At 44.6% G+C, this 23,212-nt stretch overlaps 1 protein-coding gene across 1 annotated transcript in view; it reads right to left on the bottom strand.

Annotated features, from left to right (window-relative positions):
* The window catches only part of LOC143208630 (uncharacterized), a 97,991-nt gene extending 75,068 nt beyond the window's left edge, over window positions 1-22,923 (bottom strand). Inside the window, exon 1 of the mRNA XM_076423199.1 lies at window positions 20,590-22,923. Within this exon, the coding sequence (XP_076279314.1) occupies window positions 20,590-21,967 (1,378 nt within the window). The 5' untranslated portion in view covers window positions 21,968-22,923. The remainder of the gene's footprint in view (window positions 1-20,589) is intronic.
* Between the last annotated feature and the right edge of the window lie 289 nt (window positions 22,924-23,212).

Here is a 23,212-nt window from a genome sequence, read left to right as displayed (position 1 = left end):
TGAAAATTTACAAGACGAATCAAAATGGCGCGGATGACCAATCTACTTCCCAAGGACTCGAAAGTGTCTCATGATCGCCATTAACGTTCGAAGAAAAAGTCCAGGAATAGATTAACGGAAATTGTGCATTGGAGATTGCGAGGAAGAATCGTCCAGCAAAATTGGATACCATCAAACAGGAGCATGTCTCGTTTAAATTCGATTGTCGCCGATCGCGGGGAAACCGAGATTAAAGGGATTTCGGATCGAAGGGATATTGTGGATTGGAAATTACGAAGATTGATCGGCGGTCGCGGAGATTGGCGTCGGGGCAAATTGAAACCCGACTCCTGGTCGATCGGAAGGGAGAAAAATCGGCGGTGTAACAGCGAGCAACGAGATCTCCGCCAATGACGGATGACGTTCCACGCGGCGCGGCGATCGAAAGGGACTGAATACTTTAATCAAGAGGAAAGTCGCAACCGGTCCAGCGGGTTCGCGGAACGCGAAACAAAAAGCCGGCTCGCACGATCAAAAATATTCGATCGCGCTGCGATCATGCTCGCGATCACGATCGTTAGCCGGTCAGGTGGAAATTTGTTGTGTGAATATATATCGGCGAGCCGCCGCGCAATCGCAGATCCGCGTGCCAATATATTCAATGGCGCGCCATTATGCACCGGGCGATGCACTCGGCAATGCACCGCCCTGCGCGAGCTTCATTTCGCGCCGATCGTTTCGCCCTGCAAAACGCGCCATTCCACCGGCGATTTCGCATCGAGAAAAACTTCATTCGTCTACCATCGTTTCGATTGTTTTGCAATTATTTCGGAAAATCGAGGACACCTCGATAAACACAGTATTTAAATTACACTGTAATTGCAATACACAATTCGAACCTTCCACTTAATTTAATTGCTAATTACGCGAATCATGAGTGTAATCGAAATGAAATGTAATTGCAATACAATATTCTTTGTTCCAGCATTTATTTCACTGATAACCTTTACAGTTGCAATATTCGACGAGATGATTTTCCTTCCGAAACTATAGCTCGATCACATTGAGAGACCATTGCAATCGGAGGCTGACAAATTTCCCTTTTTATAAACTTCGCATGAGTAAAAATTATCCGGTTCTTCCGACCGTTATTAAGGATCCTTTCCGACTCGCAATAAAACAATATCTCTAAGGAGCCACGTTTCGGAATGATACGGTAATATAATATTGTCCGATAAAATCGTGAGGCGTGCAAGAGACAGAGGTGGAGGGGAGGGGAGCGGTTCCAGGCGTCACGAAAGAATTCGAAATCCTGATGAGATCTTTTCATTGGCCACTTGAACCCTTTTAACCCCTCGCGTTTAATCCGTTCAATTCACTGTACACTTTTTTCTTTTGTGTTTGGTGGATTGAAACGGATCACTCGATGTAATCGTTTCTATGAAAGGTTAAAGTGGACGATGTGGGCCGGCCATTCGGAAGTAAGGGCGTCGAAGTAACTAACAATTTCTCTGTTTAGATTCTTCTTTGCCCGTAATGTTATCTTACAGTCGGTAGGGAGGTGAAATTTAAAGGCGAGTTAAAGTCTGAATTCGCTGCGAATGTGTGCTCGCAGGCAACATTGCGAGGAAAACGAATCGTTGAATGCGCTATAAAGTGAGGTAGATCGTGGAGTATAGGTATACGACAGGACCACCCACATCGCGAGCCTAACCGCCCGATGTCTTCGACCATAATTCATCCTAAAATGACGGAGTGACTGTAAGGGCTACGGGAGTTGATTACAAGTGTGATCGATCCCCTGCTATCCTGGTTGAGACAATCATCCCCTATCATTTCCTTATTATTTGTTCCTTTCACTACGCGACCGCGAATCTTCCTAATTCTAGACGGAAGCTTGCTTCCATTCTGTTCCTCGAAACAAGCTATATTTTAAACGACTGCTCTGTAGATATTCGATTTCTGTTTAAGGATCACTAGACTGCGGATTTGATGCATTTATGACAAAAATGTGCACGTACAATTTAAAGCAGTGGACATGTTAAAAATATTTAATGACATTAATGTGTTACTTTCAGCTTAATAGTATAATTAAAAGAGGAATACAATTTTTATTTGGCTCCTGCGTCCTGCAATCAACGCGATCATGTTCTATTTTTTGATATCCATGACAAATATGATTTATGACAAACATGTACACGTACAATTTAAAGCAGAGGACATGTTAAAAATATTTAAGGATATCAATATGTTAGTTTCATCTTAATAGGATAATTAAAAGAGGAATACAATTTTTATTTGGCTCCTGTGTCCTGCAATCAATGCGAACATGTTTTGTTTTTAGATATCCATGACAAATATGATTTATGACAAACATGTACACGTACAATTTAAAGCAGAGGACATGTTAAAAATATTTAAGGACATCAATATGTTAGTTTCATCTTAATAGGATAATTAAAAGAGGAATACAATTTTTATTTGGCTCCTGTGTCCTGCAATCAATGCGAACATGTTTTGTTTTTAGATATCCATGACAAATATGATTTATGACAAACATGTACACGTACAATTTAAAGCAGAGGACATGTTAAAAATATTTAAAGACATCAATATGTTAGTTTCATCTTTATAGTATAATTAAAAGAGGAATACAATTTTTATTCTCTCCTGTGTCCTGCAATCAATGCGAACATGTTTTGTTTTTAGATATCCATGACAAATATGATTTATGACAAACATGTACACGTACAATTTAAAGCAGAGGACATGTTAAAAATATTTAAGGATATCAATATGTTAGTTTCATCTTAATAGGATAATTAAAAGAGGAATACAATTTTTATTTGGCTCCTGTGTCCTGCAATCAATGCGAACATGTTTTGTTTTTAGATATCCATGACAAATATGATTTATGACAAACATGTACACGTACAATTTAAAGCAGAGGACATGTTAAAAATATTTAAGGACATCAATATGTTAGTTTCATCTTAATAGGATAATTAAAAGAGGAATACAATTTTTATTTGGCTCCTGTGTCCTGCAATCAATGCGAACATGTTTTGTTTTTAGATATCCATGACAAATATGATTTATGACAAACATGTACACGTACAATTTAAAGCAGAGGACATGTTAAAAATATTTAAAGACATCAATATGTTAGTTTCATCTTTATAGTATAATTAAAAGAGGAATACAATTTTTATTCTCTCCTGTGTCCTGCAATCAATGCGATCATGTTTTATATTGCATAATGATCCGTACAGTATAATGATCACTCCTCGACAAGAATTTGCACGTTTTTCGTAAATAATTTTCAACGCGCTTTATTTCTCTGCAGTTTCTTACAATTCCAAAAATTCTCGTGTAGCTGCTCGCGTGGCTCGGATGAATACAGACGTTCACGTGATCGTTTGGAGAGCGGAAATCGGCGTTATAATAGTTTGCAAGCCCCGATTAGGAGTCGAGCAAACGAGCCGAGGCCTGTCTATGCGTTTCGCATTTTTTCGCGAGTGCCCCTTTTATCTCGGCTTGTACACCTTAAAGCTTAACGAGCTTCACGGACTTTGAGCGGTGCACCGAGACGAACATAATAATTAATTTGACGATCGTGTAAGCCACGCACCGCGGCGCTGGCATCGTTCCGCAGATAATTCGTATTAGATAATCGCGAAATAATCGTGCATTTATGCGTCGCGGTCGGTTCGCTCGACCAACGGCGGCCGCTGTAATTAACTTTCCACGGTCTCTTTCTCTCTCTTTCTCTCTCTCCTCTTTCTCCGGGAGCGGTGATTAATCGAGACGTGTCTATGAATTTATGGATTTCATTTAATATCTCAATGCACGGTAGGCGAGGGCAGCCGCGGTAATTGAAACACGGCTTTGTCGATCGTGAGAGGCAACGGCTGGAATGACTCGCGAGCGCAATCCTACTTAACAGTTTGATAAAGTAATTAACTATAAAGTACCTTTAATCAGATAGTACATTCTACCGATTAGCGTTCGCCGCACCGCGCTGTGGTTCCACGGGTATTAAGCTGGCCATCATGGTACTCGGGTCCATTTATTCATTCTCATTTTTGAGACATTGTTCTTTTTCGTAGATAAATTTTACATTGAATTTGTAAATTCACAATTTTATCCATTGGCCCTCTTGATTCCCGAGGGTTTTCAATGCGTCGAACGACCGGACAACGTTCGTCGTACCGCAAGAAATACACCAGAAGCGGTTCTGCTCGATTGTCGGAACACAGGGGGACAGGTGCGCGGAGAACGACCCCATTTAAATGCGCAGGTATTGCGCAGACTTGTTGTTCCGACGAGCTGCTGGAAAATAATGGACCGTGCGTGGGCGAGAAACAAACGCGATCGACAATGCACGCCGTAATCGCTCGCAGCTGGAACAGCTTTGTTCCCAGGCCCCAAATGAAATTTCCTTATTATCAACCTGCAAGACACTTCTTCAAATTTTCTCGTCCCCAGCCCAAATAAAAAAAGTCATTCTGATTCATGAAACTCTAAATGTTCAGTAACTACAGTGTTAAAAATACATTGAAATGAACGGAAGCTCGATTGCAGATCTTTTAATGAATGATCAAGAGGGATTTTCGCGAAACTCGGAAATTTCTGCGAGTCCGCATTGCGTTTGGAGGAATCGCGCGAGCGCACGCCCTGTAATTTACGGTCTCGCCCTCGGCCCGCACACACGGAAGTTCATAAACCGGCTCGGCTGATATATGGAGATCGTAGAGGTCTGTGAGAAGTCAACGTCTTTTACGATTGCTCCAATTATTAGAGAAATGGGAATCTCCTGGGAGAAATTCCGCGAGCGAGATCATAGAGCTTGCCGGTAGAGCTAATGATCCTATAAAAATTGTAATTACCAGACCGTTATGCTAGTTTTATGCGTCTATCGTATATGCCTGGTGCACGGAAGATTGATAAATAAACGCGATAATAAACGTACAAATTGGATGCTTGTTCCCCTTCTCATTTTTCCAGAGGAAGTACTTCGAAAGAATAATCTGCTCTGTTTGGCTATCCACGGTTTTAATGGTAACTGCTGTGGGTCTTCGCGTACTTTTATACCGTTTACGATTTCGTTCGGATACTACGGAACCGTGCGTTGCCGTTATAGCAACTGAAATATAGGCTTTGTTCATTTTATGCGGACACGTGCTGCTATCATTCAGTACGAATGTTCGATTATAATATTGATCCCTGTCCGTAGTACTATAAACGTCCAGATTTATAGGCACTATGAGAATATAGGCTTTGCTCGTTCTATTCCACAAGTTTTGCTACCACAGAGCAGAGTATTCTTAATATCAATAGTGTTTATTTATTCCTGTTCAGAATGCCATCGTAGAATTAAGTTGAAACAGAAAAATTGGACAGGTATTTCAATGAACGAAACACCACTGATTTTTCTTCAGTTTCGAACCACTTAAAACAATTTCAAACAGAAAAGTGAATTGTTCTTTTTTGCTGCATAAAACGTAGCTAATTTTTCTTAAATGTTCACACCACTTCGAACAATTTCAAACAGAAAAGTAAAGAGACATTTTGGCGAATAAAACGTAGCTAAATTTTCTTTAATTTCAAACCACATGAAACAATTTGAAACAGAACAGTAAACAGACATTTTGTTGAATAAAGCACAGCTAATTTTGCTTGAATGTTCACGCCACGTAAAGAGACGTTTTCTTGAATGGTCACACCACATCGAACAAATTGGAACTCTCCGTAAAAGCTCAAAGCGTACCTTTGCCACAGATTTACGTTAGTAAAATCAAAAAAGATACGAACCGGACGAGGTAAAAATATGCTGGAGGTAGCTCCGATAATACAGACGTCATCTGAAAAATGGAGTCCGGGGACAGGGAGTCTCGTTAATAATTTACCGAATCCGGTGCCACGTGTCCCCGCGTTTTAAGGGAATACCCCTATGCGAGAAGAATCCGAGACACGAGTCCCGGCCCACCCACGTATTATACAAGCTTGTAAGAGATTCCCGGCCCTCCTTCCTCCCTCTTTTCAACGGGGATCATATAATACACCTACACCCGTCACCGTGGCGAACACGCGCGCCTGTACTATACAACACAGCAGAGAGAACTATACCAGACGAGAAGAGGCGTTCGTCGTGTCTGTCGTTCCCGTCGACGACAGGTCCACTTCCGGCCCGAATTCGCCTGCTTAAACGCTTCCTCGTGCCGTGATTTATTCGTTTCAGTGACCGTGGCGGGACTTAACCTGCTAATCTGCCGCCGACGATTTTGGCAGGCCCGACATCGATCATACGCCAGGACTCTCCTGTCTTCGTTGATTGTGCGATATAACGTTGCTGTAGCTCCTTGAAAATTGTTATCAAAATTACAGGAATGTGTCTATTCGAATGTTTAGCCATTTAGAAGCATTCAGTCTCGAGGTGACGCTTAGCATACGATGAGAACATTTATGGAAATAGATATTCCCAGACGGAATTTTATAGTGCTCCTTGAGGAACAAGATTGAAAGAGGACACCTTTCACCAAAAAAGAAAGACACATTCCCGAAAGAAGACGGAATCACTACGTTGAATGCATTTTATGCAGTCATTCGATCCGTGAATCCTCAAAAGAATGACTTAGGTGTATAGAATGTCATAGTTGGACTGGTTCGCGTGTGTGGGAGGCGCTGACCAAGGCGAAGACGTTGTTTGTCACCGTGTATAGTTGTTTGCTCTTTAAAAATAACAATATTAAATTTATTTAAGCTTTGTGCGGTTCGTATTCTAATGTCTGCTCTACTAAATGTATCGATTTAATTATTCACCACGAAAACATCTTTATAATTTCAATAATCGTGAAATTAAAAAGCTGGAACCGGTCAGTTGACTAGTAGTGGTAGGTTCAGTGTTAATAACATGTTCGTCTCGCTTTTTCCGTGATTAATCCTTCGAATTTCGTATCGCAACTTTGTAGGAACTTGCTCGAAGTGGCTCAGTATCGATTTATGTAAAATGTGATCAACCGGTTACACGGGTTGCAGATTCTCGACGGAAAAGTGTTCGGCCGATGCGCTGGCCGAGTTAATTCGCGGCAATGAAACGGTGACAGCGCGACGAGATTGCGACAGGTATCAAGATCCGCGCGCCGGGGCATTCATCATACGCGGCGGCGCGCCGGGGTGATTGAGTTCGCAGAAACGGAATTTATGATAATTATTTTCCGAGAAGTTTCACCGGGGCGGCTCGCGGCTAATGACGTCTCAACGCCGCCGTGCTGGTGCTGCTGTGGCTGCAAATCGAGACGCGTAGGTGGCCCCCGGAAGGAAGCCGATCGTCATACGTCTTTACGAGCATACGATTAAGCAGCCGAGGGTACATCAATCTCTTCAGGGTCACGCGAGCTGGCGACCCGGGATGCTGATTAACCAACAAGGCGGATCGGTGAACGCGAAACTTCTTGAAACGCGGTCGCGAATTGACCGGACTGTTTCCAATCCGGAACGATTCCGGATTTTCCCTTGTTCTCGTTAATCGTGGGTCGTGATGCTATGGTGAGCAATAAATTTGGCGAAATTGACTGACCATTGAACGATCGTTGAATGATTATTGAATGATCAGTGAATGATCAGTGAATGATCAGTGAATGACCATTGATGGACCAGTTAATTACCATTTTGGGTCAATCAGACCTAACTCATATCATTGATTGACCAGTGACTGATCATTGAATGAGCATTGAATGTGCATTGAATGAGCATTGACTGACCATTGAATGAGCATTGAATGACCATTGACTGATCATTGATTGACCATTGCTTGACCAGTGACTGCATGACCACTGTGGCTGATTTACAATTTTACGGACAAATTTCTCTAGCAATAGAGTGAATAGACTGCGGTGCTTTTAAAGTTGACTCTAACTGATCACTGGATGACCAGTGGCTGACCATTAACTGACCAGTGACTATATATCGTCTGCAACGTCTCGCAAAAATCTGAAGAATGTAAAAAATGTGTGGAAAGGGTGAAATCCGTACAGATTGTCAGACGAAAGTGAACCCGTCGACGTGGAATCCGCGAGTAGATTTCACAACGAGCCTAATCGCTGACAATCTCGCGCGATTGCTAATATCGAAGAAGCCTCGCTGGCTGCTGCCGCGGCGCGTCGTGTTCCTCAGGGAGCAATCGTATCGAGAGAACCATTCGGAAAGAAAACGGTAGCCTCGTTAGAAGCGAGTTAATTGATTTAATGACAGAAAATCCCGCGACGGGTAATCGTCGGGCATATTACTTCAACGTGAAGTAATTCCTCCTGTTTCTTAGAGGCTCGATCACGGCGACTTCCTTTCACTAATGGGTCCTCTCGGTTTCCCTCGAGCGATCTACTGTGACGAATTCGATCAAATATCGCTGCACGATGATCCAGACGATCGTGGAATTTTAGAGACATTTAGGTATTGGGCTGTCAAAAGGTTGATCTCGTCATGTACAAATCCAATGAAAATATGTAATCAATAATCAAAGACTTGTTCAACTTTTCATTAGAGGACATTTATATTCAACCATTGCTGCACAGAACGTCGCCAAAAATTCCGGAATTAGGATTGATACATGCAGCATGACGACCGTTTCGAGTAGAACCTGATCGAGGAATGTAGAGAAAAATGTTGATCTCTTTATGTACGAATCCAATGAAAATATATAACCAATAATGAAAGACTTGTTCAACTTTTCATTAGGGAGCATTTATATTGAACCACTGCTGCACAGAACGTCACCAGAAATTCCTGGATTAGGATTGATACATGCAGAATGACGATCGTTTCGAGTAAAACCTGTCGGTCACGGCCGATTCTCATTAGCGGGACATACTCCGCAGCTTATTAACGTCGGAAAAGCATCATCGGACGAGGCGAGCAAGGACGCGCGGCTCGTGCACAATTAATTTAAAAGTTAAACGCCACGGAACACGCTGGGAACCGCCGCGTTATTAATTACCCGATACTGCGCCCGCATCTTTCACGCTGTTACCTTCAAATTATCGTCAAAGAGAGTTGCAGCCTGATTCATCAAAGTCGCCCCCGCCGACCTAGCCCGGCCCGCGAAACTGCGAAACGCGGCTTCTCTACGTTAAGGGTGTACGCTATGTAGCTTCGCGCTCGCCGCGAGCTATCGGATCGTTTGTCAACATTAGGCTTCTATGGAGTCGAACGGCTTAGGAGGATTACTCGCAGAACAGTGCTCGAATCATCAATCCTATTCTCGTTGACTGGGACGAGGTGTTCCTGCAAGGATTTTCTCCGTCACAAACACAAAGTCCACACTCTTATGTATCTAGACAATCAAAAGAATTTTATACACCTTTATTGTCTGCTGTCTTTTATGCATTTACGAATTTCTACAAAAATGATTGCGCTTCTCAGCTACGAAGAGGCCTGTTTAAGAGCCTGTCGGTAGCCGAATGGTTGAAATCGAGCCTCAGAACAGGCAATCCCGTGCAGCCAGAAGGAAGACAGGAAGGGAAGACAAGAGAATAGAGTAGAATGGCGTTGGCGGTGGTTATCGGAGCAGGCGGCCGTGTAAAAGTTTGCTCCGTTGCGCGTTACGCCCGTAAGTCAGGGGGATATTTGAAAGGCGAAGGAACGAGGGAACGAAAGAACGAAAAGGAACGTTCCGGGGCCAGCAAATGGATCCCCCGCGGTGCCATCCGCCGGCTTGTTAATCGGCCGATGGACGCTTCGAAATGCTCCACGGTTACTGCATCGGACGGGTCCGAGCAACGTGTTAAACCCACCTCATTGTCAGCATCGCTCCGATGTGCCTGATATCCTTTCTCCATTTTAATTCGATAAACCTGGATTAACCCTGTTATTTTTCAAAACGGGAACTACTGTGGCCTGTCCGATGTAAGTCGATGGCTCGGAACCAGCTTTCGTCGTATTTCGAGTGAGGATTGAACAAGGAATCATTTTTATGTGTACCATTTATTAAACCGTGCTGGGTAAATAGTAAAGGGTATTAATGAGTGATAAATGACTGTATCAAGTGTGTGGTAACAATAATTCATATTTAAGCTAGGAACTGTAGAACGTTGCGGTTCACACGAGACCTGGCTGAAGCCTGAAGACTAGAACGGAAAGATGCCTTTTCAGGGATGTGAAAATTGTGGTGGGGGTGGCAAAGAATACTGTGGGAGAAAATTGGCAATGTCTTCGACTCATAGACTAATTTCAACAAGTCTCAACAAGTTTTTCCAGTCATAATGACCATAGGTCCATTTATCCAGCAGCTCGAAAACAAATTCGCAACTTCCAATGAAACCGAGCAAAATCGATACGGGGATCAGTTAAAGCTTGAAAACCAGCAAACGAGATTATGAACATGAGCAACATTCGAAACGGTGGCTGGATCGTCCAAGATGAGATTGATTATGCATATCGGATCAGGTTCCCGAGCAACCTGGCCGCATTTAGATAGCCAGACGTGTGCAAATCGAAAAATACGTGTTCCCCAGAGGAAAGTGTATCTTTCCCGAAGGTTCTGGTTACGCGTCGAACAGGAGCCTGCCAATTTGATTACCGACACGCGCGTCGCGGATGTATAATCACGAGAAACGATAGAGTTGTCGTTGATCCGCGACTGTAAGACCGCGCCTCCTTAATTATTCGCGAGCGGACGTTTGTCGCGTCGTTACACTGCCTTTCGTCGCCGACAGCATAATTTCTCCATCGCGCGTTGCAAACGTTGGACAACTGTTGTGTCGTATCAGCGAGTTCGCGGATCCCGAGATTTTCCACGGAGATCCACGGAAAGTATCTCCGTTGTCGAGGCTCGCGGCACGCGTGATGATATGGTTGCCGGGGCCTAGCGATCTACAAGAATGATAATTACGCGAGTCGTTAATACGTCGTTAAGTGTGATTTTATTTTAACGATCGGACGTGCTCGATTTCCTCCGTTGTCGCCGTCGCTCCGGAATTTCTGGCGGATGCGCAATTACAGTCGTTTATGAGCAGTTTTTAATGCCGTTTCCGAGGATAGAACTAACTTTTTTAATCGATCGCTGCGCGGATACTACGGTAATGGCCAGTTGCCAGGCTTCTGCGTATCCCGCGGTTCCGTTTTATTTGCTTTTCGGTGTTTTATCGTGGAATTGATGTTGGAGTTTGATTGGCGAGCCGCAATTAACCGTGGCTGCTCTAGATCCACTGAAATTGCAAACGTCAGGCTTGTTTTTATTTTCTGACTGCCAGAGGTGTGATAGATTTTTTCGGAATATTGTTACACCAATCTATTTGTGTGCTCTTGTCACTTTATGTTCCATTTAATTACGAAAATATAAGAAACGCGGAATTGATGTTGGAGCTTGATTGGCGAGCCTTTTGTTATTTCTTAGAAAATTGTTACGAGGTTCTATTCGTGTGTTCTTGACATTTCATTTTCGGTTTAATTACGAATAATGTAAGAATCGTGGAATTTTATTGTGCGAGTTGATTCGGAAGTAGTGGGGGAGAAGCAGTATCCAATGGGATCGGGCCGATCGATAATAGGAGAATTTTACGATCGGAACGAGCGATCGTTTAAAGAACAAGTCCGCCATTAACGGTCGTCCCGTTACACCTCGGAGCATGGTCGCCGTCTCTCTCGAATGGGATCGATAAATCTCCGCGGTATTTATCGCTAAGATTTCTCATCGCGTGTCAGCTCCGACGCGGCGAGAGTATTCGCCGGTCTGAACAAATCCGCGTAACACAATACCGCCATTTGTAGCGGCGCGACGACGCCGGCCACCGAAACGATCCTTGTCTACCTGGGAACACACTTTACGATATCTGGAACGAACGGAAGCCATTCATAGGATTCTGCGGCCGGCCTCTAGGCCACAGGGTCCCCGAGAACAGTATTACATATAAGTATACATACTGTATACAAGCGGATGGTGCACGCTCGTAGACGCTCGTCAACGCTCGTCGGGGTTTGTTATCGCGTTCGAACGCGGAGAACGGGAGGCACCTTCTCGATTTAACCTTAATAAGATCGATGGATCCCGCGAGGCCGGCCCCCTCCTGATATGGAGCAACCTGCGATCGATTCCACACTACTCGATCGCGCACACTGGCTTGACTCGAGCGACCATAACCGAACCCAGACACAGGAAGTGGAGAAGGTTGGATCTTCTGATTGAAAACTCTTCTTTTAAAGTTCGGGTGCAGGTAAATTCTATAGTACTGGATCCAAATCAGATTATTCTCGGTCTGATTGCTACCGATTCCGATTTTTATCACGTTTATAAAACAGGAATAATATACGGTACGAGCAAAATATTAATTGTTGTAAATCTGTTGCAGGTGCTGAAGGTTAGCAACCTGTAGATTATAAGTATGAAAATAATTCTTGTCACCACTGCAAAATATTCAACTATAACTTCAGAAAAATTTTACATCCTCAAAAAAGAATCAATAGATTCAGAGCAAAATGAAAATGTTATAAAAATGCTTGTATCATTTGCCTGACAGTGCACAGGAAAGTGGAGAAGGATTGGCAATCTACAGATTACAAGTATGAAAACAATTCTTGTCACCACAGCAAAATTTCCAACTATATCTTCAACAAAATTTGACATCCTACAAAAAGACATTGAATAGATTCAGAGCAAAATGAAAATGTTATAAGAATGCTCGTAACAATTGTCTGACAGTGCACAGGAAAGTGGAGAAGGAATGGCTGCCAGCAAATTAGGAATAAGGAAACAATTTTTGTCACGACTGCAATATGTATATCCACAACTACAACCTCAGAAAAATTTTACTTCCTCAAAAAAGACATTGAATAGATTCAGAGCAAAATGAAAATGTTATAAAAATGCTTGTATCATTTGCCTGACAGTACACAGGAAAGTGGAGAAGGATTGGCAATCTACAGATTAAAAGTATGAAAACAATTCTTGTCACCACAGCAAAATTTCCAACTATATCTTCAACAAAATTTGACATCCTACAAAAAGACATTGAATAGATTCAGAGCAAAATGAAAATGTTATAAGAATGCTCGTAACAATTGTCTGACAGTGCACAGGAAAGTGGAGAAGGAATGGCTGCCAGCAAATTAGGAATAAGGAAACAATTTTTGTCACGACTGCAATATATCCACAACTACAACTTCAGAAAAATTTTACTTCCTCAAAAAAGACATTGAATAGATTCAGAGCAAAATGAAAATGTTATAAAAATGCTTGTAACATTTGCCCGACAGGAAAACGTGTGGAGAAGGATCGGCAGCCAGCAGCGGATCAGGAATATGAAAATAATTAGATTAGCATGGGCCCGGCCATATATCTTTCAGGTGAGCATTGTCGAGCATCGTGTTGCTTGTTGCCTCACCGCACCGGTTCGCAGGCGCTGTTATGTTCGTCTTTCGTTAACATCGCCGCTATCGCGTCCCGTCCTTGGCGCGCCATTAGCGGAAAGGCTCCACCCTCCCGACACTTTCGACAGTCCTCTCTCGTCCCTCGGAATCCCGTGTAAAGAAAGGAAACGAGATCTCTGCGATCGTTATTATTAACTCTCGGCCGCGAACAGGATCCGTACGGGCGTTGCATAATTAAAGGAGCGATCGAGGCCGCGGGCGATCTACCCGATAAAAACAGCCAGCCCCATAAACCGCGATATGCCTATAAATCAAGCTTTAACGAAATTCTCGCTGCGAAATAAAGAGACATTTATTTGCGGTTGTTGATCTTCCACTGCACCATCGATCCGTACACTTCTCTTCCAAAATGATCCATCAATCCTCGTTTTACTAGACTTTGCATTCTAAACATTCTTCCGCTAATAAGTAAGTCTTAAATCTTGTACAATAAATTGAATGTTTACAATACGTTTATAAAACACGTTCAACTGCAAACACCAACAAGATTGCAAATTTTGTACACTCACGATATATGCAAATTAATAAAACGCAACTCAGTTTATGCATCAGGCTATTGAAGTCCATATATGCTTGACAACATCTTCACAAAACATATTCAACTTCAAAGAACAAAGTTAATAAAGCACAGCTCGGTTTATGCAATGGGCTATTGAAGTCCAAAGGGGAACTTCTAGAATGGAAACAAACGTCGCCATATTGGCTTGACAACATGTTAAAGTACCCAGAAGTAGCAAAGAAGTTTGCAGCAACTTATTTTGCAACATTTATCGACAAAATTACTTCACCGATAGATTCCCAACGGCCGACAATGTAGCCATTCCCAAAAATGGCAAAGACAGCTTATACCTAACTGGAGGCAGAGAACAGTTTCAAGCGTAGCAAATTTTCACGAGCACCGTTGCCAATTAAAATTGCTATGCATTAACGGTGTCGCTAATCGAAACGCGCTCGCGGGCCCTTTCTCCTCGTTAAGAAATCGTATTCGTTCGGTTCGGTTCGGCTCGCTCGTTCGTTGCCACCGAAGATCGTCGATTTATCGCGACGCCGGTGACCGCGGTTCCGTTGAGCGTTTTTTCTCCGCAACCGTGTATAGATCTCCCAATGGAAAAATTTTCCCTGCTGCTTCTCGTTAATGGAAATATCTACCGTGTGCGTTGCACACACTCAGCCCAGAAAACTAATTAACCATAACTTTCCGTAAATGGATTTAACGCGCGCGATACACTTGTTTTATTGCCCGGCCGCGACGAAGGCGGTAATTAATATATTCCAAGGCGTACGGGACCGCGTCGCTCGCCTTAACAACTGAAGAACCTTGCTGTCGATGTTGCTGAAAATTAGTGACGCGGGAGAATTGGGGTTGAGAGCGAGTCAAATTAGGGAACGAGTGTGATCCTGGAGCGAGTGCAATTTGAGAATAAGTAGAATTATTAGATGATTGCGTAACTTCGTGTCCGAGATTTGAAAATAAAATTCAATGGTTAAATTTTAAAGAATACAACTTTATTAATCAATTACACACATAGTCACCATTCTTTTCTAATTGTAGAAAATTTAACCATTTTTTAATTTTAATTTAACCAATGTTTAACCGAATCTTTAAAATTTAACCATTTAATTTTATTTGCAAATCGGGCACGAACTTATGCAATCATCTGATATTTAAGAGTAAGAGAATTTGAGAACAAATGGAGTTTGAGGGTGAGTAAAATTAGGGAAAACCAGTGTAATTGCAGAGAGCTAGTAGAATTTGAGAATAAGTAGAATTATTTAAGAGTAAGAGAGTTTGAGAACAAATAGAGTTTGAGAGTCAGTAAAATTAGGGAACGACTGTAATTTTAGAGCGAGTGCAATTTGGAAGCGAGTAGAATTTTGGAGTAAAAGATTTTGAGAATCAATAGAATTTGAGTAGAATTTAAGAATCAACAAATTTGAGAGTCAATAGAGTTTGAGTAGAATTTAAGAATAAAAGAATTTGAGAATCAATAGTTTGAGTAGAATTTAAGAGTAAAAGAATTTGAGAATCAATGGAGTTGAACAGGGAACGGCTATAATTGCAGAGCGAGTGCAATTTGAAAGCGAGTAGAATTTTAGAGTAAGTAGAATTTTCAGAGTAAGAGAATTTAAGAGCAAATAGAGTTTGACAGTGAGTAAAATTGAAGAGCGACAGAGCAATTTTCGTTCAAGCAGAATTTCAAATCTCCAATTTGAGATCAAATCCCATTTTCAAGCTAGCGCAATTCGAAAAGAGCTCTCTCATGCTCAGAACAGGCCGGGAGCCATAAACGGTCGGATCTCCTTCGCCTCGCCTACTAAACAAAATGTTTTATAGTTGGCAGGCTCGTTGAGTGTTCGAAGACAGCGTAACGTAACGTGACCGTCGCACGCTAAAGCAAGAGAGAGCCGGTGTATATGCGTTATCGTCGAGCATCCGACAATCGCGGTTCCCTAACGGGCAGATATACGAATAATTTGTAGAGCCACGCAAAACTTGCGTAACTCCCGTAAAAGCGGTCGTATAATTACGTTCTTGATCAGCGTCTAGGATAAAAAAAAAAGTCAAACTCGTCCTGCTCGGCTCGCTGCCTCGTTCAAACTTATCACTGGACGAGGCAACGGTTTCAGACGGTTAATAACAAATTTATCCCCGACGATAACACACTAGCCGTCGCATGTGTTTCATCGGACGACGAGAAGACCGACGATAAAGAGCCATTAACACCAACCGAGGACTCTCTCGTTTATACAACGGCTAAACCACCGAGCCACCGTGAACAACCTGCTCTCAATAATTCTCTATTTTTACGTGACTGTTCTGGCTTGATTATACACGAGGAATATTGTAGAGGAAGTCACCTAAGTCTCGAGGAACTAGTGTTCTAACAATTTAAACGTAAGGCAGAAAAAAATCTGAGATGCTTCGTTTTGACAGTTCTAGTGTTAGCTTGTGAAGAGCATAATGAAAAATAGTGAGCGCCCCGAGGAACGTTTCTTTGGTAGTTGTGCCCCGAAAGTCGTTTCGCGGACTTCGCGTTTTTCTGTCGCGTCCTAGCTCGTTTTTGCCATTCGCGCAGCTAGCAATAGCTTCAGAGCCGTCAGAGGCAATAGTCGCGCCGGTGTTCACACGTGAACATGATCAGCCACAAAATAGTCCAAAGCATCTGTCCAAGGATTAATGAACATCTCCTTGTACGTGGTTCTCGCGTATAATAATTTCGATCATTAATTAGCGGTGAACAAGCCGCAGAACGTTTGTGCGACAGACGTCAAACGAGCCGCGGCAAGAAATCCGTCAGCGACACGCAGGGAATAGTCCCAGCCACAGTCACGACATTAACAGTCACGGCGAATGAAGTCGTACGTCCGATGGAACACGTAAAAGTGTTGAATTCCCGATTAATAACCGGTAGTTTTCGCGGTGAGGGTGGGTAGGGCGGTTCCAGGCGACGAGTTCGGGCCGCGGACAAACGACAATGTCGAGCCGCGTTCCTATTATGTCTTTACAGCGCGTAATTTCGCGGCCGACAGATAAATAGTCCGTTGAAACGGCAACGATAAAGCTTAATCACTGTTATTGCACCGGTCGCGCGGCTTGATACCGTTGATCGGCTCACTTTTTGCGTTCCGGCCGTGCGTGCCCGCCAATATCCGGCTCGAGCGCCGGGCGTTTTCCGAGGAAACGGAAAAATAAAGTCGCGAATTGAGTCGCTAAATGGTAACTGGGCCGGGTTATAGCTCTCCGTTGCTATTACGGGTACGAGCCGATCGATTTCGTTTACGGAAGTACCTCAAGGTTTGCTGAATACGCTTTTCGTTAAATGGAACGCTCGTCCGGTATTTTTACGGTGTTTGTCCTCGATCTAACACCGATCGAAAATTTCGTCGGTAGTAGGACACGTCTGTGTTGCTGATTGTGCAAATGAAGTTATTCGATCGAAATATTTCCATCTTTCTGTCTAATTTGTAGACTGCGGAATTTTGTGCCAGATAAAAATTGTCAATCAATTCGACGTCATTTAATTCTTCTAATGTCCGTCTTTTCAGTCTTGTGGTTCGTTCATCGCTAGTCTGCGGATCTTTATGGAAAATAAAACTTGTCTGCTTCGATTGCAAGAAATAGAAACTAAATTGAATGTTATTTCTTCCCTTAATGATCATAATAGAGAAATTCATTTCAATTTTTTAAATTGTATAACAATTTTGAATTTGATCTACTGGATTTTGCAATAAACGCACAAAATCCACAGTCTACTGATTTAAGAAAATATATGATAATATAATACATGGAAAAATATATGACCATGATAATATTTAATATGAAAGGAGGAATATATACGGGGAAAAATATTTTTCTTCAGAGTTACACGCACGAATTAAAGTCTTTAGAATGCTCATGAACGAATTCGCAACTCAAAGCAGGATCACGGTCTGGCAAATCATTTTCCGGAAACTCTGGCGTCAAGAAAGCGAGCCGAACCGGCGGAGGAAAGTGATCTGAGAAATTCGCGGCATTATGCGTATTATTAAAATACAATGGCACGACGGCGTCGAACCAGTTGCGTTGTACAGATTCTTTTTCCAGCGACGGGTAAGTACAATGATCGCAGCGGCGCAATAATTTTCGCGGAACACGCATCCGCGGAACACCGGTTCCCCGTTGAAAGCCTCGGCCTTACGGCCTGCGAAACACAGAAACACAGGCGCGATCTAATAGGGCGCAATTATTTACCGATGGTTTGCATAAGAATACGACAACTGAATGACCTATAGGAAATTGTTGTCCCCCCGTGGCACAAAAGCCGAGAAATAGTTAGTCGCGTATCCCGCGAGCGTTGATTTATGGGGCGGAGGGAGCCGCTTATATTCCTCCAGAGCCCGCTTAACAATTGTTTCCTGACAATGAGCGTATATCAGATATGAGTGACACGACGAAACGTTTTCTACCATTCATCAAGCCGGCACTCGGCCCAAGCGACCAGAGTAATTACACGTTTCCCCGTGTCGTTTGAAAGGAGCATCCATCTACGTGCAAAACCGGGAAACAATTCGCGAGAGGCCCCGAGATAAATCTTCGATCCGGGACCGGGAAATGCGGCGAACGCATTGCTGACAAATCGGTATCGGGTTCGGCCAGACGTGCCGGGGTCACCTTAGCAACTTTTAATGGTGTCCATAATCTCCTAGAAGAAGAGAATTTATGTCTATTGTACGTTCTCCAACGGCTGAACACTAGCAACAACAAAATAGAATTTTATCTCGGTTCGAAGGAAATTAACACTAAACCTATCGAGTTCTAAAAGCGACTAAAATATTCTCACTTAGAAAAATGACTCTATTTAGATTTTGTACGATTTTTATTACAATATAAGCAACTTCATAATTTAAATAAAAACGACGCAATCTGATATAATCCTTTCTCCCCATCGATAAGAATTAGCATAGTTCAACAAACTGCCGTGTTTCGACATCGAGGAGCGTGCACATCAAAATCACAGCTGAATTTTATTTATCGATCGATTCCCTCGATCGCCGTGTCGCCTGATGAATATTCAAAAACGAAGATCGATCGGGGACAGCTCGAAACTCGATTTCCGTACATGGTTCCGATGTAACTCGCAAAGTTAGTATCTACACGTCTTAATTAGCCGGCAGCATAACTGAATGAAAAAGAACGAAATGGCAGAGAATTCGATTTCCTGAGGTTCGTCGGCGGATGAATTATTAATACCGGCTAGACAGCGGATCTTTATGCGAGATAAAAATGTTCTACCTGAATTGCAACAAACTTCTTAACGTGTGTAACATGCTGAGAATAATACAACACTATTATTAAATTGTTCTAATGTTTTTACTGTATAATTTTTGTCATAGCATCAAATCCGCTGTCTAATACCGGCAATTAAAATCAGAGTGTTCAATCGAAGACGTGGATCAACGATCACTGTGGATCATAGCCGATGGCCGAGCGAGTTTTATTATTTATGCTCGCGATATCGTCACGAGCATACTCTATCGGAGAGTTGTGGGATAATTAGCCGGTGTTGCCGGCCGTAAAAATCGGCTAGTCGATGGCACGAATAAAATTGTCGGGATCGTGACGGGCCCGTTGCTAAACAACGGCCTCCGCTTGCATAACAAACGGTTTGCATAGCGAAACCGTTTTCTCCCGTGGCGCGAAAATGATTTCTAGATGAAATTCCAACGGCGCGATGCACTTCATGCGCTTCATACAGTTTGTGCACTTTATGCACTTTGTGCAGTTCGACGGATTTTACGGGCGTCTAATAAGCGACACCGTTATCAAGCGATAGTGTTCAGCGTCGCCACCCTCGCGAAAATTCAGCGCGAGGGAATATAAATTGTTGCCGAGAACTATAGCTCGCTCTCCGTGGAAACAACGCTGATTACGTTAACCGACCTTTCGCGGGACCGTTGCAATTATTTCGCGAGACCCGTTGCAATTATTTCGCGCCCGATGGGAATTCATTTCTGAACTTGCCGACCGGTCGCCATATTTCTTTTTCGTATTGCGAAAACACCGTGAGACCATTTCTGCCTCGATGAGCTTGGCTGCGGCACTTTCGCGCTGATTGCTATGATACTTAACACACTAGTACATTGTACTTTTAGAATAATAAATTTGAACAAAAGTTCTCGGACCTATACTTTCTACATTCAATTTGCTAGTTGTTTATGTATTGAGACTGGTCCGGAGACTTGTGGAAAATCAAATGAATTCAGAGAATCTAGCCGAAAACTTTTGCAGATTACTCTGTAATACTCTGTATACAATCGATATGCTAATTAGAAGGTGCTAGAATTATTCATATCTCGTGTGCACTGTTCAGGAAATTCCAACATTCATGTGTATTGAGTGGAATTGGATCGGAATTGATCTAGCTGAGAACTAGCTAAAACCGACAATGAAAATTAAACGTAGCTAGAAAGCTAGAGTTACTTCCTTGAAATCGTCAAGAATCTTATCTCCACAATTTCCGAACGAAAATTTCGTCAAACTGGCAGGTCAAACTCTAGAGGTAGCTAGAAAACTGACTAGAGTTCCATGAAATCATCAGAAATGTCCTGTCCACGATTTCCAATCAAAATTTCGCCAAATTAACGCATTCGATCCAACCAAAACCGTGCTGGACAATGCACGAAGGCGATCCAGAGAGCAGAACTCACCAGAGGAAGGTCGATCCGAGTATCTGGTGCAGTAGACCCACGCCGGCCAGGGCAGCTGCTTGCTAGGTTCGGTCGCAGGTGGTCCAGGCGTGTTGGCAGCAGAGCTCGCGGGGATACTGCCTGGCGAAGTGTTAGTCGTAGAACTGGTCTCCGAGCTACTCTTCTCCGAGGTCTCGGAAGACGACTCGAGAAAGTCTTTCGTCAAATCGATAGGTCTCGACGAGACCTTCTTAGGTCTGGACTTCTTCAACGAAATGGGATCGGTAATCCTTCTCCCAAAGTCAGCCTTCAGAATATTGTCTATACTGAACTTCAGCCCTGCTTGATGTTGCAGGTTGTTGTTATTGTTATGATTATTATGGTGATTGGTGTTGTTGATGCCGTTGTTCTGTACACCGTTGCTGCCTGGCACAGTCCTGCCGTTCTCTTCTCTGATGCCGGGCGAGACAGGACTTCCAGGGTCTCTTTGGAGGATCTTGTTGACGGAGAGTCGATGCTGGTGCACGGAGTTCGCGGGGATGTGTTGCACCTGGGAGGTTTGATGCAGATGCACGTGGCTGTTCGCGTGGTGGAGGTGTTGTCCAGGATGAGGCATCAGCGAGGCGGTTTCTCTGGGGTCTCTGCAGGCTGCAGGATGGAGGACAGGGGTGGTTGCTTGTAGTCCGGTGACCGTCATGGCCGACGGAGGCGAGAGAGACAACCTGGTCACCAGGGGGACGCTGATGGGCGTTCTGTGGAGCCTCTCGACGGTCGGGTAGATTATCTCGTGGCCCAACGTGTGCTGCACCCGCGTCGGATAATCGAGAATCTCGGAATCCCTCGAGGAGTATCTTGGCAGCAAGTGTTGCGGATGATTAGACTGGTACCTGGGCACTATAACGTCCTGAATCCCTTCGGGACGACCCGGTGACGACGCCGTGGCCGATGAAGAGGCTGGCGACCTCACGGACGAGGCTGTAGGCGACGACGGAGGCTGACTATACCCTGGCGGACTAGGCGCCGGGACGTGGTTCGATGTTCTTTGATAAAACGAGTCGTTGCAGCTCGTCGAACTCGAAGGCGACGGTGTCGCCGACGTCCTCGTGTTCTCCTCATCTCGAAAGTCACCGCCACGGCTGCTCGCAGACTCCTGGTCGTACCTGACCGAGCCACAGCCCCGGATTCCAACGACGCTGGTGGGCGTCGGTTCGCTGCCGACGCTCAACACCTCGCTCGTGTCGCTCTCGCAATCGCTGTCAGGATTGTTGTCACCTCCCCGAAATTGCTCCCGTTTCACCGACTCCTCGGACTCCAGTCTACTCGACAGGTGATTCTGCCTGATTTCGTGCAGCTCCGACGACTCAACTCCCGTCGAAGCCTCCGGGGACCTGTTCGACATTTTTGGTTTCCTGGCCTCTCGCGACGAAACTTTAGACCTTGCAGAGGATCGCGGGGAAAGAGCTAGGCCATGCTTGTCCCGGACCTCTTCATGTTCATATCGAGGAATTGTCTGACGTGTTTAGTTCGTTTCTCGATTTGTCAGTGCGATGGCTTTTTGCTTTGCTCTTCGCTTACCTACCTCACGGATTCCGTCCGCTTGTAGCTACCTGGACTGATGATCATCCTGGGACAGGACACCTGTCTAGTCATCGGTTAAAGATGCTCGCGGATGTCTCTCCTGGTTGATACACTCTTCCGTAAGGGAACTTTAATCCCCATGCACTAAGTACTCCAGTCCTTTGCCGACGGACACTGTTCGACCCTGTTCATGACCGTGCAGCACACCTGATCCCGAGGTGGTTGCTCATCCTTCTCCAGAAAACAGTCGTTCCCGGACTCGACGCACCGCGGATCGGGCTCACCGGTGCCGGCGACTCATTCGTCCGACTGACAGTCCGATTGGCAGCTACCGGTGCCGTTCCCACGGTGGTCCTCGGTCATCGCGAGCCCGTCGGACCACAACGGAGCCCCGACACGCCCATAATCCATCGCACTCTCACTGTCCCGTGTGTGACCGACGGTCTCGGAGGATCCTCGCGGGAGAGGAGAGTCACAGGGAGGACGCCCTGGGTCCGAGATCCAGGCTGCTGGCAACGCGCACTCGAATATTCCGGCTTTGCCGAATTTGCAACCAAGCCGCAAGAACCGAAGCAAAAGGGACGGACGAGGCCGGTGACGGAAAACGGGTCGGGGACACGACGGTCCAGGCAACGATCGGCTGGCGAACGTGTGGAGGTCCTGCACGGCGCTGGTAGACGCGAGTTTCAACAGAACCGTTGTGCGACGCTGTGGATCCAGACCGGGCTGGTTGTCCAGTTGGTTGCCGCGGAGCGTCTGCGGCGAGGAAGCGGCGGGAGGGCCGACGATGGGCGTTCCTGGGCGTCGATTCTACGCGCGGCCCGCCCACCGCTGACCTTTCCAGGGGTGAAGACCCTGTCGAGGGGCGCGACCACTCGACATCTGCCGGCCGACGCGGGAACCCCAGGCCTAACTCAAACCTAACCCAGTGTCAGAACCGCCCATAGACCCCCACTCCACCTCTCTGGACGCTGATAGGCAACTCGGAACCCACTCTCCCTACTTCGATCCCCTTTCTCCGTCCTCCTCCCACTCGACAACCCTGCGACCGCCTCACTTTCCCACC

Source organism: Lasioglossum baleicum, chromosome 5, assembly GCF_051020765.1.
Source record: "Lasioglossum baleicum chromosome 5, iyLasBale1, whole genome shotgun sequence".
In the NCBI taxonomy this organism is placed as follows: domain Eukaryota; kingdom Metazoa; phylum Arthropoda; class Insecta; order Hymenoptera; family Halictidae; genus Lasioglossum; species Lasioglossum baleicum.
Note: the sequence above shows the minus strand (reverse complement) of the source record. Positions and strands in the feature narration are given on the sequence as shown.